This window comes from Micromys minutus, assembly GCF_963924665.1.
Source record: "Micromys minutus genome assembly, chromosome: 11".
Classification (NCBI taxonomy): domain Eukaryota; kingdom Metazoa; phylum Chordata; class Mammalia; order Rodentia; family Muridae; genus Micromys; species Micromys minutus.
The window spans coordinates 42,984,627-42,999,322 of NC_137980.1; the positions used below are offsets into that span (position 1 = coordinate 42,984,627).

General features: G+C 49.5%; 2 protein-coding genes across 4 annotated transcripts; one reads left to right on the forward strand and one right to left on the reverse strand.

Annotated features, from left to right (window-relative positions):
* The first annotated feature begins 4,204 nt into the window (after positions 1-4,204).
* TNNC2 (troponin C2, fast skeletal type) lies at positions 4,205-6,796 on the forward strand. The gene is made up of 6 exons (XM_080924729.1): positions 4,205-4,310; positions 5,704-5,755; positions 5,847-5,990; positions 6,079-6,193; positions 6,311-6,447; positions 6,628-6,796. The coding sequence occupies exons 1-6, from the start codon at positions 4,308-4,310 to the stop codon at positions 6,657-6,659; spliced, it is 483 nt and encodes a 160-aa protein (XP_080780855.1). The 5' UTR covers positions 4,205-4,307; the 3' UTR covers positions 6,660-6,796.
* A 4,559-nt stretch (positions 6,797-11,355) lies between these two features.
* Positions 11,356-13,751, reverse strand: UBE2C (ubiquitin conjugating enzyme E2 C; the record flags this gene model as incomplete). 3 transcript variants are annotated; one of them, XM_080924995.1, is made up of 6 exons in its annotated part: positions 11,356-11,414; positions 11,678-11,737; positions 11,839-12,043; positions 12,709-12,795; positions 13,349-13,376; positions 13,651-13,751. In XM_080924995.1, 6 exons carry the CDS (start codon positions 13,749-13,751, stop codon positions 11,356-11,358), a joined length of 540 nt encoding a protein of 179 aa, XP_080781121.1. The 3 variants fall into 3 exon arrangements, with proteins under 3 accessions (XP_080781121.1, XP_080781120.1, XP_080781122.1); XM_080924994.1 differs by having other exon boundaries at positions 11,839-12,097; XM_080924996.1 differs by lacking the exon at positions 12,709-12,795.
* Positions 13,752-14,696: the final 945 nt, after the last annotated feature.

Here is a 14,696-nt window from a genome sequence, read left to right on the forward strand (position 1 = left end):
GCCCTCTTCTGGCCCCAAGGGTACCTGCACACATGTACAAAAAACCCAAACCCACACACATACACATAATTAAAAAATAGAATAAATCTTAGAAAAAAGCCAGGTGTGCTAGTGCACACTTTTAATCCCAGCACTTGGAAGGCAGAGGTGGATCTCTGTGAATTCAAGGGCAGCCTGGTCTACATAGTGAGTTCTAGGTCAATCATGGTCACATGGTAAAACCTGAGAGAAAAGGGGAGATGTTCTCCTGTGGCAGAAAGTAGGGGAGCAGGGATTTAAGCTTGTTGGTGACTTGAAGCTCTGACTACTCTGAATTTGCTTACAGGCAGACTGTAAGGACCAAGGAGACACCACACATTTTTCTACTGTTGGTTGATTTTTTTATTTTTAATATCTTTAGTTATTTATTATATACAACTACACTGTAGCTGTCTTCAGACACACCAGAAGAGGGCGTCAGATCCTATTACAGATGGTTGTGAGCCACTATGTGGTTGCTGGGATTTGAACTCACGACCTCTGGAAGAGCAGTCAGTGCTCTTAACTGCTGAGCCATCTCTCCAGCCCCATATTGGTTGATTATTAACTTTTCCTTTGGTATATGGCACGGAAGTCTGGGTGAACAGCTGAGGGTCTGTCAGACACAGTCACACACACCTGTAACTCTAGCACTTGAGAGGCTGCCGCAGAAGGACCATGAGTTCAAACCTAACTCAAAACGGCAAGTAAACAAACAGGAAGAAATGAAGGAGAAAAGAGCTGGTGTTCATAGCAATATGGCTAGAAATCTGGTGTGTCTGGTTAGGCAGGATGATGGCCAGCATGCCTGCAGCAGTGGCACTTGGAAGGCTGAGGCAGGAGAGATGCAAGTTAGAGGGCAACCTGAACTATGTAGTGAGGTCCTGTTTCAAAAGGAAGGAAGGAAGAAAGGAAGAAAACAACTCCCCCTACCTCAAAAATAAGTGGGCCAGTGAGATGGCTTAGTGGGTAAAGGTGCCGTCCAGGAAGCCTGACAACCTGAGTTCAGTTCCAAGGATCCAGATGGTAGAGGGAGAGAACCATCTCCTGCAAGTTGTCCTCTGACTGCCACATGTGCACTGTGGTGTTTCAGCATGTGCATGCGCATATGTGTGCGTGCACACACACATACACACACACACACACACACACACACACACACACACAACCAGACAGTAATAGCCTACTTTTAAAAAGTTTTATAAATTATTTGTGTGTGTGTGTGTGTGTGTGTGTGTGTGTGTGGTGTAGTGTACCCATCTGTATGCGTGGAGGTCAAATGTTTCCTGGAGTTCATTTATTTAGCCTGTGAGTACTAGGGATCTACTAGTCTGCATCCCTGCCCTGTCTTCCCTCCCATTGCTGGGTTTATGGTCCCACATGATTAATGAGAATCTGAATCCAAGTCCCGATGCTTGTGTGGCTGGTACTTCACAGAGAAAGCCGACCCCATCACCTTCTTTCTCTTTTTTCCTAAGATGTAGTAGGCAAGGCTGGCATCAAACTCCTTATGAAGGCAGCCTTGATTTCTCCATCGTCTTACGTCCTTGTCACAGCTGCCACACTGGCTGTTTGTTTGTGTGCTTCTTTATATTACGACTGTGTGACCGTGGGCTCGCATGTGACATGGTACAAGTGTGGTGGTCAGAGGACATCTTTTGGAAGCACTTCCTCTCCCTGACCACAGAGCTGGGGTGTAGGGGAGAAGGGATACAGGACGAGGAGATCTGAAAGTTGAAGATGGCAGGGAGTGTCTGGCATATGCAAAGTCCTGCTATTCCTGAAGGGTGGTGCTTGGGGCAGTATTTAGCGGGACCAGAGTGGAGCAGCATGTAAGTCAACGAGAGAGGCCGGGATGCAAGTAGGGGCCGTTACAATCCTGTTTGGCTGCACATAGGGCCTTGGTTTTTATTTGTTTCACCAAACAAACATAGGAACAAATGGGGAGGGATGTTGCTAAGGCTTGCCTCCTTTTTGCTGCACAGACAAGTGACCCCGGTGTGCAGAGCCTTGCCTTGATCCTCTCCCTGGCAGGGCGAGGCCTTATTTAGCCTGGCCTGGCTCCTCGAGCTTTCTTGGGAATGTCTATATTTAGGGGAAGAGTGCAGCCCAGTTGCCACTGTCCATCTGCCCTCCTTGGACCCTGGTCCACCATTTGCTGGCCCTAGACTTAGCTGTCTCCATTTTCTTCCTGTTGATTTAGCAACTGTCCCTGAGCCTTGCCTACCTCACTGCTTAGCCTGGGCCCTGTGGGTTCTCTGGGTGTAGTCCCTTTGGACTCTCTCTGCCCTCCGCTTTTCACTCCACAGAGGCACAGAGGAACTCTAGGAAGGGGGTAGCTGTCCCCTCTCCCGTTTTCATAACTATATGTGTATTTATGAATATTTCATGTATAAGCTTACACCCACACTCCAGGGACTTCATGATAGAACAAGTACAAAAGGAAAAAAGGACACGGCCACCCCCAGTGTTGGGGATGTAGCTCAGTTGGTGGACTGCTTGCCTACCATGCACAAAACTCTGCTTCACCTCTTAACATCAGATAAAACCAGGCATGATGATGTATGAGAAAAACCCTAGTCATCCTCAGCTGCATAGTGAGTTTGAGGCTAGCCTTGGCTACATGAGACCAGGTCTCAAAAAAAAAATTAATAATAAAAGAAAGAAAGATAAAGAAAAACAAAAGAAGCCTGAGCTTCTAATCCTCTAAGTCACAGCAAACAGGCCCCTCACATTCTAGAACCTAATTTTATAGCAGCAGGTAAAGTTCTAGGTATATAATGTTTAAGACAAAATAAACCTTTGCTGTCTTTATTATTTTAGAGAACCCAGCGTTCTCACCAAAAAGTGGGCTCTAAACGCTTTTGCCCTGGATGGTCAGACCTGAAGAAGCATCTTTCTTCAATGTTCACTTCTCCTCACAATATGAGGCGCACTCTCTTTACTAACACTTCTAGGTGGGTCCCTAGAGTCAGGCTTGTCCTCATTTTTCCACAACAAAAGGTAAAAGATAAGAATTGCCAAGGCTGCAGCTCAGTGGTTAGGAGCACCGGGTGCTCTGCCAGAAGACCTTGGTTCAATTCCCAGCACCCACATGGTGGCTCCCAACTGTGGGATCCGGTGCCGCCTTTGGGCACTAGGTGTGCGTGCAGTGCACAGACCTATGTGCAGATGAAGCACCCATATGCAGTAAGAAAATGAAGCTTTAAAAGAATCACCAGTGTTGGGGATGTAGCTCAGTGGGTAGAGTTCTTTATCGCATGCACAAAGCTGCGGCTGGAATTCCCACCCAGCACTGTAGCCTCTGTGACTTGGGACACTAAGGCACGGGGATCGCCTGAACCCAGGAGTTCGAGGACAGCTCAGTTGACACAGGGCAGACTCCTTTGCAAAATAAATCAAAGGACTTGGTGGTATGTGCCTGTAAATCCCAGCACTCTGGAGGTGGAAGTGGGGGGAGGGTGAGAACCTCAAGGTTAACATGAGCTACATAAGGCGTTCAAGGTCAGTCTGTAATATGTAAGATCTGGCCTCCAAAGTGGGGAATTCCTCTATGGATTGTGTGACTTATGCTCTGGGCAGACAGGGATAATAATAGTTAGCTCTTCACGGGATGAATAGTAGTAGATGAGATCAGCATAGTGCGAGGACAGGGTGCGGGAGTTGAAGACATGTCACCAGCTCAGTACTACATGTCACTTCCCCTTCTGGGGCCAAACACCAACCCTAGGCACCCAGCACAAGCTAGGTCACTTAGTCATCTGGGCTCACGTTTGCCAATTCTATCTTGGAGGAAGGTGTGCCCCAAGGGCCCTCACCATCCGCCCACATTCACATGGCTCAGAGGGAGAAGAGTGTCTTGAATGAAGTTTGGACGTCAAGCCTGGGCTCCTTCCATTCTACTGTGCTCTCGTTCAGAACATCCTCTCCCATTTTGGAACAAGTGTGCTGGGGGTGGGGGAGGAGCTCCCTAAGACAGTGGAGCAGGGCGGGCCCTCCTCCTAAGAATCTAGGAGAACAAGAACGTCAGAGACTGCCACCTGCTCCGAAGCTTAAATTTCCCTGCAAAGGGCCTTGGCTAAATTAGGTAATGGGCTAGGACTCTGGGATGGGAGGAGTTTGCTGCCCCCTGCATCTGATTGGTCAGGGTATCCAGTTCTGGGGAGTAGGGAGGAGGGAAGAGAGGATGCACCTACAAATCCTGAAGCCTAGAGAGATCTGGGGCACCTTTGGGTGGTGGAGCTCGGAGGAGACGACCCACAGCAGAGGAGTCCCAGTCACCAGCAACCATGGTAAGGACAAGAAGGGTCTTCACACTTCTGTGCACAGGCTGCTTCTGGACCTCTTCCAGTCCTAGAACCGTGTGTACTATGGGTAATAATATGGACGCCTGAAGGTAGAAGGTAAGGGTTGCTGGAACCCAAGTCCTGTTGTGACTTCTCGTGGTCAGGGCAGGATAGTTCAGGAACCAATCCTCAAGGCTATGACTTCCTGGCTACCCTGAGGCTTGAGGCAGTGCTGTTATGCAGCTAGGGCTGGTGGGAAGGGTCTTAGCCTGTCTGCTCCCCAAGAGAGACGGAGATCATGAGAGCAGAAAGTCTCCCAGTAAGGCAAAGTAGGCTCCATTGGCCCTGCCGAGCTTGTGGCAACCAGAGAAGGAAGGCTTCCTCTAAGAATTCCGAGGATGATGGTTAGTAGGGGTGGGTGACAGGCTAGAGTTAGAGACCCTGACCATCCACAGGAGGGGTCTGATCTGGGGCTGCCACATTCTTCTGAGTACCCCTCCCACTTCACTTGAAGGAGTAACTGGACTCCAGAGACCAGCTGCCATTGCCCATGCCCAACTAAATATAGCATATCATCCTGGATCAGGCCAAGGGACAGGGAAGGTTGGAGGAACTGGGCCAGCTGGCTGAAGAATGTCTTGGGACTTGCCATCCTCTGCTCACCACCTCGAGTCCAAAGCCCTGACCCAGATGGCCTGGCTTGGTTGTGACCTGGGAAAATTCACAGAAACCTTACTTTCATGGTCACACATGGAGTTCCAGGCCAACCAGAGCTACATAGCAAGACTATCTAAACACCCAAACCAGAACGTTGTAACAGAACAAAGGTTTCTTATTTTCACACCAAGACAAAGCCCTATCATATCTGACAGTGTTTACCCTGATGACCTAGTGGGAAGTTTTGCCCCTGAGACCCCTCTGAATCAAAGCTGCGCATCTCTTCTTGTGGTCTCAGTGTCCGAGTGCTTGTAAATGTTCTGCGCCTTTGCATTCTGTTATTTAGTTGAGGACAAATATTTATTGACCAACTAGTCAAGTCTCAGACAGCATTAGGAGACAGGGAAATTAGAAAATTGAATAGTGTTAACACTTTCAAACCCTCTCTTACTCCTGATTTCATATTATCCCTGTAAAGTCACAGGAAGAGTGACTTGCCAAAGGTCACTGCTGGGATGGGGGGCATCCTGTCTCGGCTCTCCGAAGATAAATGGGAAACTGTGGTTTAACCAGTGTCCCCTTTGTACTGGGGACCGGCACCAAGGGACACCTGGGAGGTGCTGCCGGTTTGGAGTGCTTCTGGAGGGCCTAGGGGGCACTTCCTAATACAAGAGAGGGCTGGGGAGACAAGCTGGGGTGAGGGTCTGCCCTTCTGTGCTCTGATTCTCTCTGTTTCCTACAGACGGACCAACAGGCTGAGGCCAGGTCCTACCTCAGCGAGGAGATGATTGCTGGTGAGTTCAGCGCAGCCATTGGGGGAAATTAGGTGTTAGATTGACAATCCAACTGGCCTCACCCATTGCTGCTTCTGTCTCTCCCTGGTAGAGTTCAAGGCCGCCTTTGACATGTTTGATGCTGATGGTGGTGGGGACATCAGCGTTAAAGAGCTGGGCACCGTGATGAGGATGCTAGGGCAGACACCCACCAAAGAGGAACTGGATGCCATCATTGAGGAAGTGGACGAGGATGGTGAGCTGGGCCCCTCCAGGGCAGGGGACGGGAGGAGAGGCTCAGCTCACACGGGGCTAAGTGCCCCCCTTCCCCCTGCTTCTTGCAGGCAGCGGTACCATCGACTTTGAGGAGTTCTTGGTCATGATGGTGCGCCAGATGAAAGAGGATGCGAAAGGGAAGAGCGAAGAGGAACTGGCTGAGTGTTTCCGCATCTTCGACAGGTGCGTGGGGCTCCTGGGATCCTTGGGAGCAGATGGAGCCTGCTGGCCTGAAGCGAAGGAGCAGGTTGACCAGGGTGAGGTTGACCCTGTGTCCTGCTCTGTTCCTCCCTCCCAAAGGAACGCAGATGGCTACATTGATGCTGAGGAGCTGGCGGAGATTTTCCGGGCTTCTGGGGAGCACGTGACAGATGAGGAGATCGAATCCCTGATGAAGGACGGTGATAAGAACAACGATGGCCGCATTGACTTCGATGGTGAGGGCCAGCTGGTGCTCTTGGCTTTGTGGGTGGGACTGGGCATAGGCTAAGTCCCCTCCCACTCTCTTGAGGGCCCATAGGATGCTCCGCAGCTTAGTGCAATTTCCCCATTAACGACTAGGCACCTCTCTGCGCCCTGAGCGGTATGCCGGACCTCATACCACTTTTTCTCCACAGAGTTTCTGAAGATGATGGAGGGCGTTCAGTAAGGAGCCGGTCTTCGTGTTCATCCAGATTGTGGGTCCCCTGGGTGTGGGCAACTCCACCCTTGCCTTCCCTGCCCTGCCAGGGAAAGGCTGCTCCTTTGGGCTCTGTGGCTGGAAGGAATAAAAGCTGACAATGTAAAGCTGGCCTGACTGATCAGGGGAATGCTTGAGGGCAAGGGATCTTAGGGATTGCCAGGCTGGCTTGAGCCTTCCCTGGAGTGGCTGGGTGTGAAATGAAGGAAGGGTCACGCGAGCTGGAGGCTTGGGTGGTGGAGTGCTGGGTAAAGCTCGACCTGCTCTGCAGGTTTGCAGCCGGATACCAGCAGCTGGCGCTGGCAGTGGGCAACTCTTGGCAAATGGTCCGCTCTTGTGCCTGGTGCTGGAAGATGGAGGTCCCAGGGTGAGCGGGTGAGCCGGCTGCCCATCAAACGAGGGCATATGGGACGGATAGGGAGAGGGAAGCTGGAACCAGGGAAGAGGCAACGCTTCTTTCCCCCCTACCATTTCTGGAACCACCTTGGATCTTGGGTATGGTACGTTCACCCGCTGCAGGACCCCCTGCCAAGGAGAAAGAGTCTGTCCATCCATCTCAGATCGATGCATTTACACACAAGTAAGATGCAGCGTCCCAGGATCAAAGGGGGAGGGGAGCATCATTCCTGTCCCAGTCCTCCATCTCCCTCCCTTCAGCCCCTTTTCATCGCGCTCCAGAGGGCCAAGGGCATGACCTAGCTAAAGTGAAATTCTATCCCGAGGTAGGGTGGAGGTATTTTTTCCTTACTCCTGGAATGTCTTTCCCCTTATGAACCTGGCAGATTCTTGTCCTCCCTAAATGAAGGAGGCAGGTTGTTTGGGTTTGAATCCTCATTGCCTATGATAAATTCAACCTCTCTGTGCCTCAGTTTCCTCATCTGTAAAATGAAGATATCATGTGTAAATGAATATTTAGTGGGGACAGGAGTTCAAGAATACTTGTGTGTAACTGTCATTTAGTAACTGCTGGGGCACTTGGCTCTGGAGATGGAACAAAGGAATGCTAGGCAAATGCCCTGCCACGGAGTCACATTTCCTTTCTGGAACTTACTATGTAGACCAGGCTGGCCTCAACCTCTGCCTCCTGAGTGCTGGGATTAACGCTGTGCCCCGTCACGCCCTGTCTGCCATCTTGAAACTCTTTGAACTTTGTTACTTCGTTCAGACTACAGCCCACCCTCTCCATCCCTGTCCTGTCTTCTTGGCCCTACATAAACATTTTTTAAAAATTCTTTTAGATTTATTTATGTGTGTAAATGTTTTTACCTGCATGTTTGTCTGTGCACTACATGCATGCCAGGTGCCAGAGGATGCCAGAGGATGGCATCGAATCCTCTGAAAATCTTAGAGCTGGCTGTGAGCCATCACATCAGTATTGGGAACCCAGGTCCCCTTGCAAGAGCAACAAGTGCCCTTAACCACTGAGCTATCTCTCCAGCCCCTCAAATTAAAACCTTTTGAAAAACACATTTATGTTACATGTGTTTGCTGGTTATATCATACATGTAGAGGCTAGAGGACAACTTTTGGGAGTCATTTTCCCTTTGCATTTTGTGGGGCCTGGGATTGAACTCAGGCAGACCAGCTTGCCTGCAAGCACTAGAAAGCTCCTCTTCTTCCTCCTCTTTCTTCCATCACATACTTCACAGCTTCTGGCTTCAGCCCATACTGGTGCTGGGGTCTAGAAATCACCAAAAAGCCTACTATGTGCTGTGTCATTGCTCATTCTGCCTTATAACTCAAGCTGTTGCTTGCCTAGTTCTTGATAACAGGTAATGTCTCCCCTGCTCCAAGCTACAGCCAAGAGGATCTTCCTAAAACTGTCCCATGTTGCTGCTGTGTCCAAAGATTCTTTAGCGCCTGTTGCCTTCAAGATGAAGCTTAAGGAGCTGCCCATCCCCCTCCTCCCTGCTGCCCTGAGGACTGAACTTAAATTCTCAGTAACAGGCATTTTGCCCCTGAACTCTTCCAGACACCTATGCATTATGGTATGGCTGAAGGCCCTGAGGAAGCTGTCTTAGCAGCTTTCACTCCTCCCTGGAGTTTTTGCACCCCATGAAACACCCTCCATTCTTCCCACTCCAGTGTTCTGCAGCATCTGAGACCGAGTCCCTACAAATCTTTTTACTTTTATTTAAGAGAAGGTCTTGGGCTGGAGAGATGGCTCAGTGGTTAAGAGCACTGACTGCTCTTCCAGAGGTCCTGAGTTCAATTCCCAGCAACCACATGGTGGCTCACAACCATCTGTAATAAGATCGGATGCCTTTTTCTGGTGTGTCTGAAGACAGTGTACTCCTATAAATAAATAATATTAAAAAAAAAAAAAAAGAGAGAGAGAGAAAAGGCTGGGTTCAAACTTTCAATCCTCCTGCCTCAGCCTGCTGAATGGTGGGATTACAGGTGTGTGCCACAGTACCACTCCTTTGGTCCATCTCTAGTGTTTCCCCTCTTTCAGCAAGTCCACTGGTAAACATTTTCATTCAGTTTATAAAGCACTGGTGATGTGGTGTGTGTGTTTATGCATGCTACACTGCACATGTGGAGGTCAGAGAATGTTGTTCTGACTTGATGGAGCTCAGATCATCAGGATAGATGCTATCTATCCACCCAGGTCCTTATTTGTGTTTTAAGGAGTCCTTGAAACTGGGTAGGTTAGTTGACCACATAGAGGACCACGTCCCAGCCTTCCAAGGTAGACACAAACACAACCATCTCAGCACACATCTGGAATGGATTTAGTGCCAGTTTCTGAGCATTCCTGTTCTAATCATTCTGGGCAGTGCCCGTGCTGCTTGGGGGCCACACCCTTTTTCCTTTGCTAGAATTACAGGCTTGTTCCACCCTGTTGCACTTAGACCTTTGAGATAGAGCTTTAACTTGATAATATTAACACTAAGAATCTATATAGACCACGTGGGCCTTGAACCTTTAGCCTGCCTCCCGACTCTACTTCCAAGTGCTGGGATTACATGAATCACTACCAGCATCTGGCTCACTTCCCCTCCCCTAGATTGGGTATAGTTCAGGCTGGCCTCAAACTATCACGTTAAAGATGATCTTGAACTCTCTGCCTGTATCTCCTGGAGTGCTGGGATGACAGGCATATTCTACTGAAAGCAGGATCCCAGCCTTTGCTGAACAACTTGTACATTAACTAGACCACAGCAAATGTAACCTGGGGCTCACCAGAAATGCAGCTCTTCTGCCTCTCCTCCTAGCAGAAGTTGTATTTTAACAAGATTCCAAGTGAATTTGTCCACATTTAGATGGATTATAAAGTTCTATGCCTGAGGGGCTAGAGAGATGGCTCAGAGGTTAAGAACACTGGCAATTCTTCCAAAGGACCTGGGTTCAATTCCTAGTACCTACAGGGCCGCTAACAACTGTCTGGAACTCCTGTTCTGGGGGATCCAACACCCTTAAATTAGAGGTACATGTAGCCAAAACACCAATGTATATATAAAATAAAAATAAATGCTTCATATATATATATATATATATATATATATATATATATATTTAAAAAGCTCTATGCCCAAGAGAAAACCAAGAGCACAATTCACTTCTGAACTCAAATTTTTTTTCACCCATGGCTGCTAGAAGCCTAGGGAAGAACAGGGCTAACACTAGTGTGATGGTTTGCATATGCTTGGCCCAGTAGTGGCACTATTAGAAGGTGTGGCCTTGTTGGAGGAAGTGTGTCACTCTGGGGATGGGCTTGGAGACCCTCCTCCTAGCTTCCTGAAGATACTCAGTCTGTTCCTGGCTTCCTTTGGATGAAGCTGTAGAACTCTCAGCTCCTCCTGCACCATACCTGCCTGGATACTACTATGCTCTTGCCTTGATAGTAATGGACTGAACCTTTAAGCCAGCCCCAATTAAATGTTGTCATTTATAAGACTTGCCTTGGTCATGGTGTCTGTTCAGAGCAGTATGTTAACCCTAAGACAACTAGTTAACAAAGACCGGGTCCTCTGCCTCCCATCCCCCTTCCCACAAGGCTGCACAATCAACTGCTAGAAGAGCTGACAACTTGGGCAGGGCCCAAAGCACCGTGTAGAGATGGAGCAGGAGATAAAATTACCCCCCTGGGTCTAGAGCTCAATCTTTCTTCCGAGTTTGGGCAACCTGAGTCAGGTCCTCCATTCCCCAGATCTTTAACCTGTTAGAAAGCAGGTGTCTAGCACTCCAATCCTAGACTCGAACTGAAGGTCTGGTTTAGCCTCATCTGCATCCCGCCTGAAACTGTTCCATATGGTCACCATGTATTCATGGTGCATGCTGTAACGCCTCAGAAGTGGACTTTTGGTGCTGGGGTTGAATCTGGCACCTCTCTGCCAGGGAGCTATACCTCCAGGCAAATAAGTGACAAAAACAAGATCATTTCTTAGTGACCCCATTGTCTATCAGCTGCTTCCAACCCTGTAGACAACAGGCCAGAACCCAGATTGTAAGCTAGCAGGCTCCCCACCCCCAATCCTCCGGGTAACTTTGAGGCAGCAATTTATGCAAAAACAAGCAAGTATTTATTTAATATACATTGTAAAGGTTCAAGCAGACTTAATTTAAAGAACAAAAAAAAAATAACAGTACAGCTCAGAAATCAAGGAAGGACAGATGGACGATCTCAGAAGGAAGACAACACAAAGAGAGCTGGACAGCTGACTCAGGGCTCTTGGCTGGAGACCTGCTTTGAATAGGTTTCTTGCAGGTACTTCTTAAATGCTAGAAGAGAACATTTGGAGCTCGGGTGAGTGATGGATGGGGGAGGCTGGCAAGGCCCATTCTCCCTGTCTAGCAGATACCCCCGTGTTGCCATCTGGTTGGCTCCCCGACAGACTGGTTTCTAGAGTCCAGGAAAGGAACAGGAGATATATCCTACCCACAGACCCTTTCATCTTTGTGAGCACAGAAGAAGCCAACTCAGCCCCCAGGGTCCCTTTGAATGTTGGCAAGGATCACTCTGAACTGGACAAGGTCCTACCTACCTGTGGGGTTTTTCCAGAGCTCTGCCGCATGTGTGTTCAAAGGGCTATCGATGTTGGGTTCTGTGGATGGAGTCACAACAGTCAGAGGGATAAAGAGGCACATTCAGAGGATCCCTGGCAAATGCCCAGGGTGTGTAGGAATGGGTGGTCTCAGAAGTTACCTCCTAGCAGGCTCTGGATAGAGAGCAAGATGGTCCTGACATCATATAGTGCAGACCACTTATCCTTGAGGATGTCCAGGCAGATGTTGCCCTGGGTGTCCACGTTGGGGTGGTAGCAGGGTGTGAGGAACTTCACTGTGGGTGCGTTGTAAGGGTAGCCACTGGGGAACTCTAGGGAGAGTTTATACCTCAGGTCTTCATATACCTGACATTTGGGGAGAGAAGGGCAGAGTAAGTTCCCTTCACCTTGTGCACTGCCCTGTACTATCCCAGCATCCCCACATTCCATCCAAGCACCAAGGGCCATACAGCGAGGAACTTACAAGTGTGTCTGCGTCTGACTAACAAACTATAATTAAATTGGCCAATGGTGGGCTAGAGGTGGCTCACAGGTTAAGAGCACTGACTGCTCTTCCAGAGGTCCTGAGTTCAATTCCCAGCAACCACATGGTGGCTCACAACCATCTGTAATGAGATGATGCCCTCTTCTGGTGTGTCTGAAGACATCTACAGTGTACTTATATAATAAATCTTTTAAAAAAAGGCCAATGGTGCATTCTTCCTGTGCTATCAGTGACCTTCTGGTCCAAAGATTGTGACCTGGCACCCCGGGGGCTACAAGAGTGGTCTGACTACTATCTCAGTTACTAAAATGAAAATTTAGATCAAATTTCTGACTTAAAACCAGATCTGCTGTAATGGGAAGCTGTTTGTGCCCTCCACCCCACTTGATCATGGTCTACAGATAGCACTGACTGCCCAAAGAGTCCCTTTCCCTCCAACGGAAAGAACACGGGCACAGGGGACTGAAGCTGACCTAGCGCTTCTTCAGCAAAGTTCACCATACTCAGTAAAGTGTCGCCCACTTACGGTGCCGACTGCTCCGTGGATGGTCCCTACCCATTTGAACAGGTTGTCTGATTCAGGGAAGGCGGAAATTCCTTTGTCACCAGACATCTGAGGAAGGAAACAACACCCAAATGCTGGATTCCAGCGAACGATTTCCGGGACATCAGAAGGGGTCCCTGGGTGAGCGCCCGTCCTGCCCCCAACATACTCTGCCTCTAAATAAAGCAACTAGAGCCAATCCAGGCTAGATCCCAGGCTAGAAGGAAGGGGGCACAGAAGCACCTCCTGTGCTTCCGAATTTTGCCTCTTCTGTTTTTCACCGGGAATTTAAATGCCGCTAAAACTGAAGATTGCCACTTAGGGGCATTGTAGCAAAGGACAACGAGGAGAGAATTCTAAAGTAATGGGACCAGCAATTCCAAGGGTGGCGATGGGCAAGGTTACAGCTGGGGCCAAAAGGCAAGCCAGGATGAGCCTATGACTTGGTAGGCAGTTGCCGTGCTCAAGTGGACGTTCAAAGGGCTTCCGGTAAGACAGTAAATTACATCCATAGTATTAGCAAGTAGACTAATACTATGTATTAGTATTAAAAAAGGCTACTGATAATTGGGTGGGGGATGGAAAGGTAGGCGAATTGATCTTAGAACACACAGTCACTCACCATGAGGGTCATCAGTTCCTGCTGTAACCTGCAAAGAGAATCGGGGTTACTCGGGGAGGGCATGGATACAGTGGAGGTGATACAAGATTTCCCACCCTACTACCCCTTCTTCAAAGGCAGGTTCAGCTTGGACGCTCATTATCTACAGGAGGACCCAGGTGAGCCTTTGGCCGCGTGTTAAGCCCAGCGCTCGCAGGGTAACCTATGAGAGCTGCCTGGCAGCGCCGTCAGCCTTCCACTTCCTGCGTTCCTGATGCCCCTTTTGTGTCCCAAAGCCCCGGGGTGAACTCTGCACCACTCACCTCTTGCCCACAGGGCCCCGGGCTGCGCCCCCGCAGGGCTCGGCTCCTTTTCGAACGGCGGCAACGCTGGCCGCAGCTGGGTCGCGGTTTTGCGAGGCCATCCCAGAGGTACAGGCAGCGAGACAGGAGTGTAGAGACGAAAGGGCAACTGCGGGGCTGCGGGCCGCCGCCCGCGTTTGAATTGCAACCCTCCTGCTGCGCTAGCCAATCAGAGGCTCGCTTGGGTTTGATCCAGCCAATGGAACGCCCCGAAGCGCTTTGCCTCTGCGCAACTGCTAGGCCACCCAGTTAGGCGCTGCGATTGGATGGGCGGGGCATACCTCGGATAGTCGATTGGTGAAGAAGGCTGCCATTAACTAACGAATCGGTGGCGGATTGGTGGTCTTTGGACGACGCCGACCATTAAAGGGTCAAAGGAACAGTCCACGTGTATATTCCGCCCCTCCCCCGCTGGGTCTCTTTGGAACCCCGACTCCTGTGCTGATCTGTAATTTGGCTGTGCAGCCAGGTATGAACTTGACTTCTTGATCCTCCTTGCTTTCATTTCCAAGTGTTGAGATTTCACGAATGAGTGCTCTACACGCCCGGCAGTGGGTGGACCTCGGTCCAAATCTGCTGGTCCGTCCAGGCATACGCCCAGCAGGGAGCACATCTTCCGGAAAAGGGAGAACTTGACAGTTATTCTTCAAGCCGGAAGCCTTTTCTCCTCACCCTATTAAAAGGCTAGTTACCTTTCTGGGTTCCCAATAGTAAACGTGGGTTGAGCGGGTGCATGCCTGTAAGCCCTCCGCAGGTGGAGACAGCCTGGTAAGGAGCTGAGAGTTATCTCTAGGCTAGCCTGGGCTATATGAGACCACACCTTAAAGAAACAAAAACAGGGTCTGTTGGTGCTCAATGCCTTTAATCCCAACAAAGGTGGGAACTCTGAGTTTGAACTCAGCCAGGGATACATGTAAGAGTCTCAATCCTGAGCCTATAACACTGGGAAGATAAAGGGCAACTGCATTTTTCCTTTGCTAGCTATCAAACCCTCATTGGGCTAGTCT

Coding starts and splice junctions, on each gene's coding strand:
- TNNC2 (XM_080924729.1), top strand. Junction 5,756..5,846: donor CAGCGAGGAGATGATTGCTG/GTGAGTTCAGCG, acceptor TCTCCCTGGTAG/AGTTCAAGGCCGCCTTTGAC. Junction 6,448..6,627: donor TGGCCGCATTGACTTCGATG/GTGAGGGCCAGC, acceptor TTTTCTCCACAG/AGTTTCTGAAGATGATGGAG.